Source organism: the organism of the source record quoted next, unplaced genomic scaffold (genome assembly GCF_019419815.1).
Source record: "Pyrus x bretschneideri cultivar Hongxiangsu unplaced genomic scaffold, Pyrus_bretschneideri_v1 Contig28, whole genome shotgun sequence".
In the NCBI taxonomy this organism is placed as follows: Eukaryota; Viridiplantae; Streptophyta; class Magnoliopsida; order Rosales; family Rosaceae; genus Pyrus; species Pyrus x bretschneideri.
In genome coordinates, this window is record NW_025999590.1 from 437759 (window position 1) to 454117 (window position 16359).

The 16359-nt window shown below is 36.6% G+C and overlaps 2 protein-coding genes and 1 non-coding gene across 4 annotated transcripts; 2 read left to right on the forward strand and 1 right to left on the reverse strand.

The window, feature by feature from the left end:
* Positions 1-7352: 7352 nt before the first annotated feature.
* Positions 7353-7424, reverse strand: TRNAD-GUC. The gene has a single exon. It is a non-coding gene; the product is annotated as a tRNA-Asp (tRNA).
* Positions 7425-7517: 93 nt separating this feature from the next.
* On the forward strand, positions 7518-11416 carry LOC103941868 (uncharacterized protein KIAA0930 homolog). Of its 2 annotated transcripts, XM_009352063.3 has the most exons (12): positions 7519-7729; positions 7835-8030; positions 8121-8195; positions 8306-8412; positions 8707-8767; positions 8921-8980; positions 9071-9145; positions 9473-9625; positions 9756-9810; positions 10231-10347; positions 10687-10916; positions 11066-11416. In XM_009352063.3, exons 1-12 carry the CDS (start codon positions 7683-7685, stop codon positions 11087-11089), a joined length of 1200 nt encoding a protein of 399 aa, XP_009350338.2. In that variant the 5' UTR covers positions 7519-7682; the 3' UTR covers positions 11090-11416. The 2 variants fall into 2 exon arrangements, with proteins under 2 accessions (XP_009350339.2, XP_009350338.2); XM_009352064.3 differs by lacking the exon at positions 9071-9145 and having other exon boundaries at positions 7518-7729.
* A 2736-nt stretch (positions 11417-14152) lies between these two features.
* LOC103963977 (basic leucine zipper 4-like) lies at positions 14153-15137 on the forward strand. The gene has a single exon (XM_009376859.3). It carries the CDS (start codon positions 14189-14191, stop codon positions 14645-14647), a length of 459 nt encoding a protein of 152 aa, XP_009375134.1. The 5' UTR covers positions 14153-14188; the 3' UTR covers positions 14648-15137.
* The last annotated feature ends 1222 nt before the right edge of the window (positions 15138-16359 follow it).

The following is a 16359-nucleotide window of genomic DNA, read 5'->3' on the forward strand; positions in this document are numbered from 1 at the left end:
TTCGATAAAAAAAAAAAATCTATTCAATCTACAGTAGTACAAATTCGTAATTCTGTAACTTTGAAAGGGCATATGTTGGAATTTAGCTTAAAATCATTGACAAGCCTAATAAAGGTCCCTTAAGAAAATGCTTAAAGCCTAGCTTTCTCAACATATCTCTCACAATGTGGCTAGCCACCAAAACTTAATTCAACCTCCAACTCCATGGCCACCACATGCTCCAGCTTCTTCAGTTCCCGGTCAAGTAGTTCTTCCAGCGAGCCCAAGGTCCGGTCATCGTCGAGCCAAGGGTCATCACACGGGTGTGGCAAGGTTGATGGGGTGGGTATGTGGTTCATTCACAGTGTCTGTTCTGCTTTCTTCGCATCCTTAGAGAGGTGCTCTTGCATCCGTATCGTCACTCAAGAAGACGGCGATGACTGTAACGACTTGCCGTTGATTTTTAACGATGGGAATTTCCGGCATGATGTTGCTGATCACTCCACCACCAGGAGAAGAACAGGCAAAGGAAAGAAGTGTACGTACTAGGACTACTGGACCAGGCACCATATTGACCGATTGAGGACTAAGTTATCTCAATTATATATGTAACAAGCAGATCAAATGTTCTCTATCCCTATCTCTATCTCTTCTCTTTTGGTAAGTGAAATCAAATGTGGTGTCTTTGATTTACAGTTGTGAAAGTTTGCTGGTCATGGTTTTGGGATTAAAGACTGGAAATTAATGGTGCTAATCATATTTTAATTATTTACTGGTTTTGACTTATGTGATGAATAACTGCATATATGTGATCAAACTTTGGACTGTTAATCTTATACAAATTATTAATTTAGTCGTAGAATATGCTGTTTTTTTCACCTAGCCTGCTGCTGCCAAGGTTCAAGCCTGCAGGAACCTTGAAATTGTCGTTTTAATTTACTTTAAATGAATTTAAGGATTTCCTAATTATTATTAAAATTCATGGCAGAAAGAAATGTACAAAAAAGCAAAGCCAACAAGAAAGCAAAGCCACTTTATGCGCTATTTTCTCCATGATTTTGAATATGCTGTCATTTCATTTGTAATCATGTTGTTTCATTGCCCCAAGTTTTTCGTTTTTTACTTTTTTGTTCCCTCTTTTCCCCTTGAGCATGTACAATATACCAAGACCAAGGAATCCAAAGCATGGGAGATTTATAACTATCTACAGTTCTACATGTTTAGGAGTATCTTATATTAGAGTCCTTAGTTGTCAAATTTTTGGTCAAGAATATATCCAATAATTAATAATTAACAGCAAAAAATTGTCATTTATTTGAAATTCGAACATAGTAAAAATTTTCACAGAATGGTAACAACTAACAAGATAAGTTCTCTCTTAAATCACAAAAGCTTAACAAGAGCAGTACACCAAGAAGAGTTGCTCCACCTTAGTTCTTCCAATAGCTACCAAAAAATGCCTATGTACCTTTAACAAGTTTAATGCAGTAGTAAACAAGGAATATTAAGCAAAGACAATGACCCAATTTCTTTTTATGGTGAAGGGTCACGTCTAACAACATCATTAGTGTCGCTAATTGTTTTTTTTTAAGTGCCAAGTTGATCATCTCAATCCATTATACTCTTCTTTTTTGGTGCCACTATCTAAGCATTAGAGCGGGTACTTTCATGTCTGTGCGGCTTACGTCTACGATTGTGGGGATTCTTGAGTGTCACGAATTGTAAATTTTTCGTATAACTATCAAATTTATTTATTTGATCCGAATATATTCGTATCCCAAACAGAGACCAAACCACTAAATTAATAGGTTTATTTTTAGCTATGACACATGTATTCTTCACCAAATTTCACTTTATTCTCTACACTCTATATTGTCACACTTTACCACTTAAGGTCCAGAACTCTTCATTCGTATACCACTTTATGCCTTACATACTATATCGTCTCACTTTACCACATGTACTATTCCTTAATTTCCCACTTCATCCTATTTTATCAAATAAGTTAGAGAGTCATTAATTGTTTTGACGTGGCATGGACAATTTAGTCTTTCCAACAACGTTGGTTGTATGGCTTGTAACACGTCATGTTAGTGGACCCATGGGTTAAACTCAAACTATGGTAGGTGGGTTAAACTCAAGCTACGGTTTGATTTATCCAGATCAAGAGAAAAATATAAGAAAAAAGGTAGATATACAAGAGAAGCTTGAATTTCAAGATTTATGAATCAATTTCAATGTTTTCGAATTCTTTTGCAAAGATTCTTAGGGAGAATATCTACCTCTATTGCCCTCATCTTCGTTATTTTTTTTAATTTGGAGAAATCAAACTCTAGTTTGAGTTAACCTACATCTCTGCAATCATGGGTCTTACTAACATAGTTGAAATGACTAAATTGTTTATACGATGTTAGCACAATTAACGACTCTTTTAAACTTAATTGACAAAATAAGGTAAAGTAAGATATTGAGGAAGATTGATGTAGACATCTTAGATCAAGCCCCGACGGCCCTTTGGATCAACAAATCATCCACAAACCTACACCCTACGAAGATAGAATCAGAGGATCAAATTACAAAGAGATCGTAACCCCAAAATCATTAAACACAAAAATATTATTTTGTACACGTATTCTTGTTTCTTGTTTCAGGAATTTTTCGTGTTTACAATTGCATCTACTCAGATGAGACAATATAATATAAGAGGTAAAGTGGGACACAAAGAAAAAGTGCAAGTGATAAAGCGAGTGGTTATAGAGTTTGAAATCAGACAAATTCTAAGGTTTGATGAGCTGAAGAGGGTTCTACAACAACATATAAGCTGAGCCCACGTATCGAAAAAAGGATCTTAGTGTGTGAGAGAAGGTTCACATCCAACTGGTTGTACAGAAGAACATGTCGTCGAATTGAGAGGACTCATAAAAGGTTTTAGGCCATAAAATTATGATATTTTTCTTTCAATGGAAAAAATTATAAGAAAACTAATGAAAATAGTTTGAAAATTTTAAGTTTTAATGATAAAGACAAAATAAAGGGTAAAGTAAATAGTACCAAGATTGTCTTTTTAGTGTAAAAATATGGTTTTTCATTAAAGTAAATAGTACCAGAGCTTTTCGTTAAAATTCCCAAAAATTATGTATTTAAGTACGAGGAATACTCTATGGCTATAATAACAAGAAAACTATAGATAGTTGAGATTGGTTTTATGCCACTAAGACCATCTCCAACCCTTGGGCTAAAAGCCAAATTTTTTAACCCGGAAAATTTAGTTTTTAGCCCAGAAACAACTTTTCTGCTCCAACCCTTCTGACCTAAAATTTTAGCTCGAGATTATTAAAGAATGAACTTAGGCTAATTTTTTTCTTAAATTAAATTTAAAATAAATAAATAAATATGTAGACTACTGTAAATTAATTTTATGAACATTTTAATCTAAAAATATTTAAATTCCGATAAATATTGAAAAATCACTAAATTTTCTACAAAGCAAGCCTTCAACTTTCACCAATCTTTCAATTTTCATCAAACTTTCAATTTACCAACCGTTCAACACCAAACTTTCAACTTTCACCAACCGTTCAACTTTCATCAATCATCCTCTATATAAACACATGTCCAATATTAGTTGATCACACAACCTTTCAACCTTCAATCATCCTCTATATTCACCAATCTTTCAACTTTCAAAGAGTTTTTATTTCCTAAAAATCCTCAATATCTCATCAATGGGTGATAGAATAAGGCGTAGCATGGCAATGCAGATGGCACTATACCAAGCAAGGATTGAGATTGATGATGCATAATTGATTAACGCTGAAGCTGAACTTGTAAACTCGTTTATGCAATATGAGTACCATGACGAATCTAGCCATCGTGGTTCTGTCACGGGGCGTTCATTTGTGCAGCATGATAGAGAAGAATGTCATGACCAAATGATGAAAAATTATTTCATTGAGCGTCCGAGATTTCCTGCTCATGATTTTCAGAGGGTGTTTCGAATGAGGAGAGAGCTTTTTGAAAGCATCTTGAACGTAGTTGTCAATCATGACCAGTACTTTGCAAGGAAGATAGATGCCGCATGCTGACAAAGTCTATCACCTCATCAGAAGCTCAAATCTGCTTTTCACATGCTAGCTAATGGGTGATATGCATACTCAACTGAGGAGTATTGCCGACTTGCGGAGAGTACTGCTATTGAGAACCTGAAGCGCTTATGTCAAGCAATTCAAGCCATATATGGAGCCACATACCTTCACAAGACAAAACGCAAAGACTTGAAGAGGCTTCTACAAAAGGCAGACAAAAGAGGCTTCGCTGGCATGATAGGAAGTCTCGATTGTATGCATTGGGAGTGGAAAAATTGTCTACTACTTGGGCTGGCCAATTCAAGGGTCGTCATAACAAGCCAACCATCGTGCTCAAGGCTGTGGCATCTTACGGCACATGGATTTGGCATGCTTTCTTCGATGCTCCAGGATCAAACAACGATATCAACGTCGTTTGGTCTTCTCCTTTGTTCGACGATGTTAACAATGGATAGGGCACCAGAATTTCGGTACAAGGTAAATGGTAATAGGTATGAGCTAGGTTACTAACTAACTGATGGTATTTATCCTAGTTGGTCTACCTTTGTCAAAAGTTTTTCTCACCCCGATAGTGCAAATAAGAAATTATTTTCGCATAGGCAAGAGTCTTACAGGAAGGATATGGAGAGAGCGTTCGGGATCCTACAAACTCGATGGGCCATTGTTAGAGGGCCTTCACGATTTTGGCAGACCGAAGATCTCCATTCAATCATGATGACGTGCATAATTTTGCACAACATGATTGTGGAATATGAGTACATCGAAATTGAAGAAGATTCAGACGAAGATGTAGATGATGACCAACCAACACATGCGATAGCTATTGCAAGAGATGTTGAATATCTCACTCCAACCACATATGAGACCCAATAGGATAGGGTCACCTTGAGTGAGTATATGAGACATTTAAATAGAATTCAAACTCCTCAATGTCATGACACACTCCGCAAGGATTTGGTTGAGCATGTATGGTGCTGAGAAGGTGAACGTTGATGATGTTGGTTAAGCATTTATGCAATAATTTTAAGTGTACTATGTTGTTATTTTCTAGTAATAAATTTAAGTGTGTTCTTGTGCAAAATATTTTATCTACTACGTTGGATAAATTATTGAATGATGGTTGAATTATTAAAGACATCTATTCTACATCACAGTGTGGAATAATAAGTACAATAATTATTGAAGGCATCTAGATTAATAGAAACAATAATTAATAAACCACATAAACTTAATACAACCGATAATTCATAAACCACATAATTAATATACTATATAAACTTAAATACAAACGACAATTAATAAATTTAATTAATAAAGCACATAATTCATACACTACATAAACTTAATAATCATATCCATCATCTTCACTTGGTGATGGACTTCGTGATTGAATTGGGATATAGGGTTCAGAGGATTCATCATCTTGAAACATACTCCTTGAGGCAGACTTTCGCAAAATTTCCCTTTGCTTACCACGTAAGAACTTCCTCCTCTCTGAAGTGTATTTGATGAGGTCCTCCATCCTCAAATTAATTTCAAACCTATCTTGCTCCTTATCTGAGATTGCCTTCATTTACAAATGCATTCGGGCCGTTTCTTCTTGGTGAGCGCTATGGGTTTCGTTCAATTTTGCAATTCCGGTAGCAAAGTGTCCACTCATCGGATCTTGGGACTTCCCTTTTCTCTTTGCTTCCTTTTGCTTATCTCTTCCCGGGGACCTTGCAAAAGAAGGAGATGGGGTCATTTCATAGACACCTTCATCTCCAGCATTTATTTGTGTAGCTTCACGTTGAAATAATCTTCCCAATTGTTGGTCCGCATCAGTTCCCCACCTCGGACAATCCTTGAGGACGTTCCAAGCATGTTGCAACTTAAAAACTTGATTTTTTGGTGTTACTCTTGTCTTGTAAATTTCCATTGTTTTGTCACCCTATGCAAAAAATACATAAAAATAATTAGTTGCAAACTAATATTATGCACATGACAAATAAAATATCAAGAACAAAACTCATAATTTCTATGGTGCTCCTTCCACTAGGCATACCAACCACGGCTCCCTCCAAGCTTCCCTTCCATAAAATGCATACTTTGTTGATAGTCTTCCACTGATTATAAACACCACCACCATCCCGCCCGCCACAGTTGCAGTTTTCTTGAAACTTTGCAATGATTTTATCCCACAAAACTTTTTTATTTTGATTTGTACCAATTGCACCATCTTCACTAACAGAAACCCATGCCAAGCATAAAGCAACATTTTCCTCACAGGTCCAATTATGACCTCTAATATACTCTCTTGCCATGTTGAACAATTTGGAAATGGAAAGAAATGGTAGAAAGATAAATTGGAAGAATTTTAGGAGAAAATTGAATTTTGTGTGGATGTTTGAACAAATACATAGGTATTTATAGAGTTTTTGGGTGAATTTTGAGTTAAATATATTTTTTTAAATTATTTTAGCCGTTGAATTTTGGGCCGTTAGATCTTTTTTTTTTACCATTAGATTTGATTATATTCTATCTCAACCGTTGGATTCAATGTATTTTAAAATAACATATTTTTTTAAAATGAAATTTGAATCTGGACCGTTGGATCAACCAACGGTCCTTAAATGATGGTCGTCGGATGGGGAAAAGAGCCGTTAAGCTCGGGGGAAGTGGCCGACAAGGCCCTGACAGTGGGCCCCCACTCTGTCGAGAGCAAATTTGAAGCAAGCCTGTTGGGCGCATCCACGAGTGGATGGGTTGAGAGTGGCCCAATTTCAAGCAAGTCCACGTGGATTGGGGGCGGGGAATTTGGCCCAGCTTTAGCATTTGGCTTTTAGCCCAATGTTTTAGCTTCGGTTGGGTGGTGTTTGGGGGGGAGGATTTTGGGGGAAAATTTGGCAAATAGCCCATAGTTGGAGTAGGTCTAAGAGCATATTTAACGAAGGATTTTTAGTCTAGGCTAGACAAATATCTAGCCTTAGATTGCAAAGAAAAACTTTCTAGCGCATCCAATCAGCCATACCCGTTGCAGTTGTGAGGCCAAACTAGACCTAGCTCTGGCTCAAGACTCTTTAAGGAGTTTGGGACAAAAATAGTAGCTAACGAAAATCATCCACCCGACACATTTTAGCTCTAAGCCTATCTCACCATTTAGAAGAACAAAAAATTTGAAGGCTTAACTTCATGCATTGTTCTAAACCCGTCATAAAAAAGTCTGCACTGGATTCGAATTTTTTGGCCCAAAGTTAATCAGTCCAATTCATAAGAAGCAGGCCCAAAAAGATAAAAATAAAATAAAATCGCCGTTGCCGGGGATCGAACCCGGGTCACCCGCGTGACAGGCGGGAATACTTACCACTATACTACAACGACCTTGATGTTAGTATTCCACGTAATATTATACATAAATTAAAAATTGTAAGAAACTTGAAATTTCTCCGAGTCCAAAGTCACGCGAGTCGTCCCTGTCAGACTGTCAGGTGGAACACAACGAAACGCTTACAGAGAGCGGCAGCAGATCACCGAATGAACTCACCATAACTCGTGACCGCCATAACCACCACCTCCTACATTCCTTCCCCAATTTCTCCAATCACCCCTCATAAAACCAAACCAGAGAAGCAAAACCAAATGCTTCCAATCGAAATGCTCGGACATGGAGAAGACACCCCGTCCAGGTAAAACCCACATCTTCAAATTTTCTATTTTCTGTTTGTTTCTCGGGAAAATGGGTTGGATTGGAGTTTCTGATGGTAAAGTTTTGTTCTTTTTCTTTTGGGTAGGTTCGAATTGCTGAGTATGGTGAAGAAGCACTCGAGCTTATTGGGGAAAACAGTGATCGTCGCGGACGAGGACGACACTTCCGATGTCGAATTGGACCAGAGATTCTGGCACGACGTGTTGGATTTGTACTTCGTTCGCGGTAAAGATTCCAGAGGACGCCAGGACGATGATCTCGTCTTCTTCATCAGAAAATTGGTACCTTTTTATTTATTTGTTTTTATTTTTGCTTAAATTTTGATAATTTTTTAGTTTCATTTGTTATGTTATTGCATTTTTTGGGAGCAGAGCTCTTATGGTTATGGATTCAATGACGGCAAGGAAGGTGTTTCTCCGTACTTCGTACGCAGGTGGGCACCTAAGGTAAAAAAAAAAAGGGGTTTGGAAATCGATTTTTCGGGTTTTTGTGTTGTCAAATTTAAGAGATTGTTGATGGAATGGAATTCATAAATGTGTTAAATTTTTTCAAACAGTTGGATGACTTGATCGGGGAAAGTAATGTGGATGTGGATTGGAGGCGGTCGTTTTACTTGAACTTGATTGCTCACACTTCTTTTACTGTAACAGTGGCTATTTGCAGGTAATTTGTTCTTGTTTTAGTGTTTGTGTGCATAATGTTTTAATAATGTTTCAGTTCTGTAAGTTGCACACACCGCCTTTTCTTATTAAGCGTGTTTCCGTGTTGTTAATTAAGTAACGAGATTGAGTTTAGATGTTTAGCGATCATAATTTTGCAGTTCAGTAATCCCAGAATCTTAGAAAAAAAAGGGAACAATGATTTTACTTAAAAAAATACTTTTCAGACTTCTATTCGAATAGTGCTTTAGTTTTCACTTGATCAATGGTAGAAGTTAAATTAACTGTTGAAATTCAGTCATCAGGACCTCCGGAATCATCAAGCTGAGCAAGGTATACCATTATCTCCAATATATAAGGTATGCACAACCTTAAATTTCTGTGTTAGATGTATGTCTTACCGATCTTCTTCTTTCCGTATTTATTACGGGAAAATTGCGATACAGTTTGCACACTGTGCATATCTCTGGTTGCAGTCTCAGTTTTCCTTACGACTTGTGGTATCCCTGCAGGTTGTAAAGACTGTTTATGCATCTCCGAGCCGTGTCAATTTTCAGTTGGACTCAAAAAAGGCAAGTTTAGGTACTTTCTGATAAAACGTGATATCACTGAATCATGTTATTGCGTCCCCTTAATATAACCTATCGCTGACATTTATCTAGGAAGTGGAGACAACACCTGCTTATCCAGATATTTGTTTTGCAATCGATGACTTCGACTCCACTTTTGATGCTGTGGTAAAAGACCTTTTATGTGATGAGATCATTTACAAATGACCTTCTGTTGTTAATTTGATAATGCTGTTGCCACAACAGTTAAATGCTTGATCATGCTTTTGATCGTCACTTTCTGTTATTAGTCAGTTTGAAAAACCTGCTTGTTTTGAGACTTTTCTGTTATTGTCACTTTTCTGTTAATTTGATAATGATCTTTCGTTTTTCCAAATCTCACATTTTCAGACTTTAACCAACCTTTTGTGCAAGACTTTCAGTTTGCTTTCTGACTCATCTACAATTTACAATTTTGTAAGAACTAAGAAATGATTTTATTTTCTGTTTTTCCAGGTCTTGACTGAAACAGACCATTGCTACTGCGTAATTCTCAATGCACACGATGGGGCAGCATTTCCGAGGGAAAAGGAGTCTAATGATTGCAGTTCTAGTGATAGTTCCTCTCTGAGGGTTGAGACTAACTCCGCAAAGATGAAAAATACAAAGGTTTCTTTCTAAATCTCTGTTTCACATGCCAGAACTACAATTAGAGATGAGATAGGTGAATGTCCCACGCATGCTTTTGCTTCAAGGAATACTCTGTAAACATTCTGATTTTCTGGTGTCATGATTGCAGCTGACTCTTTTTTCAGGATTCGTCAGCTATCAAATGGTTCGAGACGCATATGATGGTAAGATTTCCTACAAATAACTTTATGTTGTTGTGCCATTAGATACATTTTTCATTTCCCCTGCAACTATTGGATGACTTCATATGTTATCTGGTCTAAGTTGGTTGGAGTATAAAGGGTTTTCATTTCGTGGTATACATGCAGAGTTTTTGGAACGTGATGTGTAAAAGTATTGCTGATTTGGATAAACTCACTAAATTTCTGCTGTTTCATTTAGATCTATTTTTTTTTATTCACACTTATCTTGTAAACCAGTTTGTTTCAAAATCCATTAAGACTGGGTTCCACCCACACAACCACTATATTTTTTTATCTTTGAACAATGCATTAAATATTTTGGGAACGCCATTTATACATCTCTCAGCATCTTACAAGTTGGTGCAGCATATTGATTCACTCATCTCTCTGTCTCTCTTGCAGCTGGCAAGTCTCGATTTGGGAACCTTCTTGGTCATTCCCCTGGTAAAACAGACAAACTTTACATGAAAGGTCCCGGAGGACGTGGGGAAGTTGAAGTAGCTGTTTCTAGGGTTGCAGGCAAGGAATTTTTTCTCTAAAATTTAGTGACGGTATAAAGTTGAAGTAGTTGTTTTCCTAAATTTTGTGTATTCATAATAGTTCAGATGGAGATTGATTATCATGTGACCCGCACTTCTTAAGTGATTATAGATTTGAAAGGTCTAAAGAAAGTTATACCTGACAGTAGGAAATTCGTATGATTATCGTTATCTTTCATGCAAAGTTCATCTAGTTTCATGTGAGGTTGTTATTCATGCTTGCTTTTGTTTTGTGACAAAGGTGGTACTATTATCAAATAATTGACCCTATGATGTGATCATTTGTGTCAAATACTGAAAGTCGATGTTATGTTATCAGATCAAAGCCAACAAGATCTGGGTCCTTTTTCACCAGTTATATCCAAAAGAGGATTTGGAATTGGCTCCATTGTTCGTAAAGCAGCTTCTGTTGCTTCTGTGGCTGCGAAGAATGCCTATGCAGCTGCTTCTTCTACCCATAGTTTTGATGATGAGATGGTACCTCTCAAATGCTGCTTAATGTCCATTTCATTACCCTGGGAACAGATTGCATATGATCTTCTCTTTAAGGTGAGTTTGTTGTTCCCGGTTGCTACTGAATATTTTTGGGTAATCGTAACTCGTGTAAATAAGTATTGAAACAAAAACAGAAAAATAAAACCGGCAGTTGATCACTCCTTCCACGACTAAATTTTAGTCATCTTGTTCGTGAAATGCAGGGTACTCCTCCAGTGACGTTGTAAGCATCATATATATACTTCTTGCGGGCAATGAATATCATAGACGAGCCTATACAGACAGCAGGAAAACATGAGACGAGCAGAGACATTTCACCGCCTGTGATAAATGTAAAGATTGTACCCCAACTGTAGATGGGAGACTCGTCTTGCTGTTCGTGTGTGCATGTGGTGCCGCCGGCTAAGGGCCGTCTGTAAATTGTATTGTAAAACATTCATTTCTTTTACAAGACTAAGCGGCATCTTCACTATCAATGTACTTTCCAGGTTCAGTGAACAATAAGCTTTAGCTATATATATATATATATATAAAATATATATTGGAGAGTGGAAGCACTTTGAATTCGCTACTTGTTCTTGCTGAATGGCTAGAGTTTCTTGTATGCCTAGAGTTTGATTTGTAATCATGCTTTAGAGGATAGGGGGGATGTCTTGACTTTTGTAGCTTTTTAGGTTCCAATTCTTTTAGGACGGTTTAAGTACTATATTTTTGTGCCAATCACATATACCTCCCGAGACTCTGAAATGGCGGGTCCAGAAATTTTTGGGGGTCATGAGTCCTCATGCCACTTTGTGGAGTTGTCCTTGCCTCCCTACCCTTGGCTCAGTCTTTGGGACTGGATCTTACCATGCGGAAAGACCAGGCAGTCCGTGCTACTCAAATTGAATCCGAATATACCGATTAACTTATTCCACTAGCCCACCACCTCATACAAACTTAGGGTGCAGATTTCCTGATCCTAGCTCCGAACAGGTCTGGAGAGGATCAGAATTCCAGTCTTTGTGAGGCATTTAGTTAAAGCAGTCATATTTCATGGACAACATTAAAGAAAGGGAAACCATTTCTACACTTTTCTTTTTTCTACATTTTACTTAATTATATATTTTTTGAGTTCAAAAATAAGTAAGGATGTACAGGGAATATTTTCATGTGTGTGAATCAATGGGGGTGAGGGAAATTGCAAACAAGGATGTGGATCCACTAGTGTTCTTGAATGTTTACATTCAAGAATTCTCATGCGTTTACTAACACATGAAATTAAAAAAAAAAATTCACATTAAAATCTATAATTTAATGTATGAGAAATCAGGAATCAGATCATAGTGGTGAGGGTGGATAGAGAAATGGATTACGATTTTTTTTGTTTGTTGTTTGAGTACATTGATATTTTTACACTAAGGGAAGAGGAGTTTGGTTAAGCTACACAATGAGCAGCATAATTTGATATTGAATTCGCCATACACGAGATTCAAACCTAAGACCTCTCACTTCCAAATGAAGAGGAATATCACCATACAGTAATACTGAGTGATCGAAAAATGATGATATACGGTGCTGAATCCTATGAAACATGATGCTCATGTTGGTCTCTTGCAGTAAACTGGGATTCCAAGATTAATTAACATTCGAAAAAAGACAAACCGCAGCAGAATTATATAATAAACAGAGTTTAAAAAATAGGGGGAATCGATCAGGTTAATACTTTTCCAAAACTCTGCAGCACAGCACATGAACCCTACTGTGGATTTTCCGATTTTAATGAGGCAGACTAAAAGTGAGAGGGGAGCCAAACCTGATCAGTAATTAAGCTTTAATAGTTAATATTTCATTGATTTGTATTTTTACAGGTTTTTTAAAGCTCAAAACGCATCAGAGAGCGTGTGCATGTTAGGCTCCACTTTTACTTTGTTTTGGATTGATTGATCGGAGACGAACCCTTTTTCCCAAACGGCCAACTGAGAAAACGTCCAAGAATGCTAACTAAGAAAACTGCCTCGATTCCTTTTGCATAATTCTTAATGTATGTGAGTATTCTATTAGAAACGCCATGTTCTAGGAACAAGGAATAATGTGACAACCGAGGTATGCTTTTCAGATACAGGTGATAAAGGAGAATGAGGGGTTTGAACACACGACTTTACGTGCAAAATTAAACGGTATTAACCACTTGAGTTATGCGACCTTTTCAAAATGAAATATTCTTAAAAAGACTTACTAATGCATCTCGCATAGGTATTATGGTTAATTAGGATTACATATGCACTAGTCATTATCTGAATATGACGTTAAAGAACAATTATGTTGAGAAAACTTATCTCTATACTCAATTTTCTTTAGATTTGATCATATATCGACAATATTGATTGGGTTTAGTTGTAGAATAGAATTTCCATTTAAAGCTTAAACATTAGGATTCTAGTCTTAGATTGGTTAATCACTTTAGGAGCAAAATCTGACACAACCTAAAAATGGAGGTAAAAAAGGATTATATACCCTAAATGAGATCAAAATATTAGGGTAATGCTAAGAAAACTAAAATTTTAAATCAAATTATGTAAACCAAATGATGTGATTATTGATGATTGAATTATTAATCAAGTGTCGATTAATATGCTGATTTCTTATTGGTGACACATTATCTGATTTAATAATTTAATTTAAAATTTTAATCTCTCTAGCATTACTCAAAATATTATTATAAATATGATTTTCTAGAAACGTTCCCCCTTTTAAACGCTAAGATTGCATATACTTCACATTTATCATGAGATCGATCGAAGATGTTGATTGATTTTTACAACATTACAACATATCAATTTTAGACAGCTCAACTATATATTTTTCAGAAATTTTCATACACACACGTATATATATTGAGAGAATCAAATCATCACCTTCTCAATTGCGTATTCCATACGTCTTTTGCGTAATTTCTCGCCTAAACTTTCAGATAATCTGTTGTTTGTTTACACATTTTTGTTTGATTCTTCGTGATTAAGCTAAAGCTAACATTGTGTTGGAGCCCACCTGAACAAATAAGCAGAAACCCTATGACCGCACACCACCATTACCATTCCGCTTTACACAAAAGTTGTGCACGTAATGGCACTACACCAACCCTAAATATTATTTAATTTAGAATAAAAATATATTAGTTCTTTGTTAACACATACTTTTCTTGGACAAAATTACCCTCACTCCTCCAAAACTTTTGCATAGCGTGGATCCCATGTGTATCCTTTCCTTCGATTATAAATACTCAACCCCTCCTCTTCGTTCCTTCCCTTTTCTCCTCCTTCCCTCCTCCCCTCCCCTTCACTCAAATGATGAAGAGTTCTTCAGTCATGCCCTTCATCCATGAACCGGCCCACATGGGCCGCTTCAAGTGTCCGGTTCAAGAAACCGTGCTCACAACAGCCGAGATTCAGGAGCTACTGTCCTTGCTTCAAGCAGGGAACTCGGCCTCCCCAAGCTCAGAGGGGTCGAACCGGGAGGCCGATACAGTTGATGAGAGAAAGCGTAGGCGGATGATGTCAAACCGCGAGTCAGCCCGGCGGTCCAGGTGGAGAAAGAAGAGGCATTTAGAGGACCTGACGAGCGAGGTGGACCGGTTGAAAATAGAGAACCAGGAGCTGAAGAACCGTTTGGGGCTGGTTGCTCAAAACTGTCACGTATTATGGAGAGAAAATGACCGGATGACATCCGAGTCCTTAGCACTACGTGCAAGACTTTCGGATTTATACCGGATTTTGATTGCCATGCAGACGCAGTGCTCACAATAATTATTAAATATTTCCACGTCTAATCCATTTATAAAAAGAATCCCGAAATTAGCAAAATGATCATCATTAATAAGCTTAATGAAGATTAATTAGAGGAAAGGTCAAAAAGTTGTATGGTTTTGTGGGGTACATTAGGCTGCATGCATGCTCAGTGTGTCACTGAAAATGATGGTTAAATTGTCTTTTGGGTTTTACTTTACTTTTGGGTTCCCGTTGTCGATCGGGGGAGACTTTCTTTTTAGTAGCTTTGTAAGTACTGAGAGCAGCACGTAATCATGTCTACATATGAGAGAGATGCTGCAAGGAGCGGAATGTATGCAAATATTTCTCCGGCGATATTTGTTAGGCCTTTTAGCTTTATCACCATGCATGCTCTATCGGGCTTGGCGCTTCGTGTAAATATTTGTATTGAAGAATATTTATGTATTGAACTTGAGGCACTTGTTTTTGCCTTTTTCAAAAAGATTGGTAGTAGCTACGTAGCTCTGCATCACGTTGTTGGTCTACGTAAAGATTCGAGAGTAACATCTAGTAGCTTTTTGGTCTTGCATGTTGAAGACCTTCTTTTTCTTTCTTCCTTTCTTTAATTTCGTAATTTAAATAATATAATATTGTTCTATGTTACTTTAAACTTGATGCTAAGTTAGCTAGCTAAACAATAGTTTGGTTATTCATCTCCATGTCATGCTATAATATGTACAAATTTGCAGCAAATGCAATTAGCAATTATTCATGGCACGTCTTGTCGTGAACAAACCCTAGAAATACCAACACCTAAGAGTAAATCGTAATAACTGATATAACCAAAATAATTGATACATGGGGAGTAGCTTAATCTTTTATAAGCCCTTATAATGTTTCTTTTTTCACCGATATGAGACTATTTTACATTCGCATCCTCACAGTCAGTTTTGTTGCAAGGTACGCAATATCGCATACTATAGGATATAATGAACATTTCCAAGATGAATCTCAAAATTTGAATGCCAATATTTTAGATTAATTGTTAGTTGATACCTATAAAATTACTCTTATACATGTCTTATGCACAACATTTGCGCAGCTTTATCTTCCACTATCCAGACAGCCATATCTATGTCTTTTACCTGAAAACAGTACGAGAAAAATTAAAGAAAAAAGTTGGTACCTAGATTATGCAACATAAGGACACAGGGACTTGCCAAATAGAATGCTAGAAATAAAGGGGAAAAAAGAAAGAAAGAAGCAAGCACCAAATCAGATTAAATTGTATGGTCCTTATCAATCAGAGATTTCTACGTTCAACTATATATATATGGGTCTCTTTTCTCATTAGATTAGGGCAGAATATTACAGTTCAAAGCCTTCACTCTCACACACCGCAACATAACCCTAATATATAAGGAGTACACTAGTTAACAGACTATTTTGGTTCTCAACTGTTATACTTAGGAGTGCAAGTTAGATAGAAAATACGAGCCAGATATTATTTGTAACTTTGATGCATCAAAATCAACTCAGAAAATTTGGAAAAAAAAAAAAAGAATTTTGGATTGGATCCGTTATATCTTAAATTCTGTAATATAAATAATATATTGTAATTTGTATTATACTAGAATCCGCTAATTCCGACCCATCATAAGATTCATAACCAACACATGTAAGATCCTATAAGTAGAAAAAAAAAAAAGAAGAAGGTCCCAGCAGTAAGATATTAAATTATGTTATCAGTA

Bases quoted from the DNA above. Each gene is read 5' to 3' on its own strand.
- LOC103963977 (XM_009376859.3), top strand. From the start codon at position 14,189: ATGATGAAGAGTTCTTCAGTCATGCCCTTCATCCATGAACCGGCCCAC.
- LOC103941868 (XM_009352063.3), top strand. From the start codon at position 7,683: ATGCTTCCAATCGAAATGCTCGGACATGGAGAAGACACCCCGTCCAG. The intron at 8,031-8,120 runs GTACCTTTTTAT...TTTTGGGAGCAG, and splicing joins TCTTCTTCATCAGAAAATTG to AGCTCTTATGGTTATGGATT. The intron at 9,626-9,755 runs GTTTCTTTCTAA...TCATGATTGCAG, and splicing joins CAAAGATGAAAAATACAAAG to CTGACTCTTTTTTCAGGATT.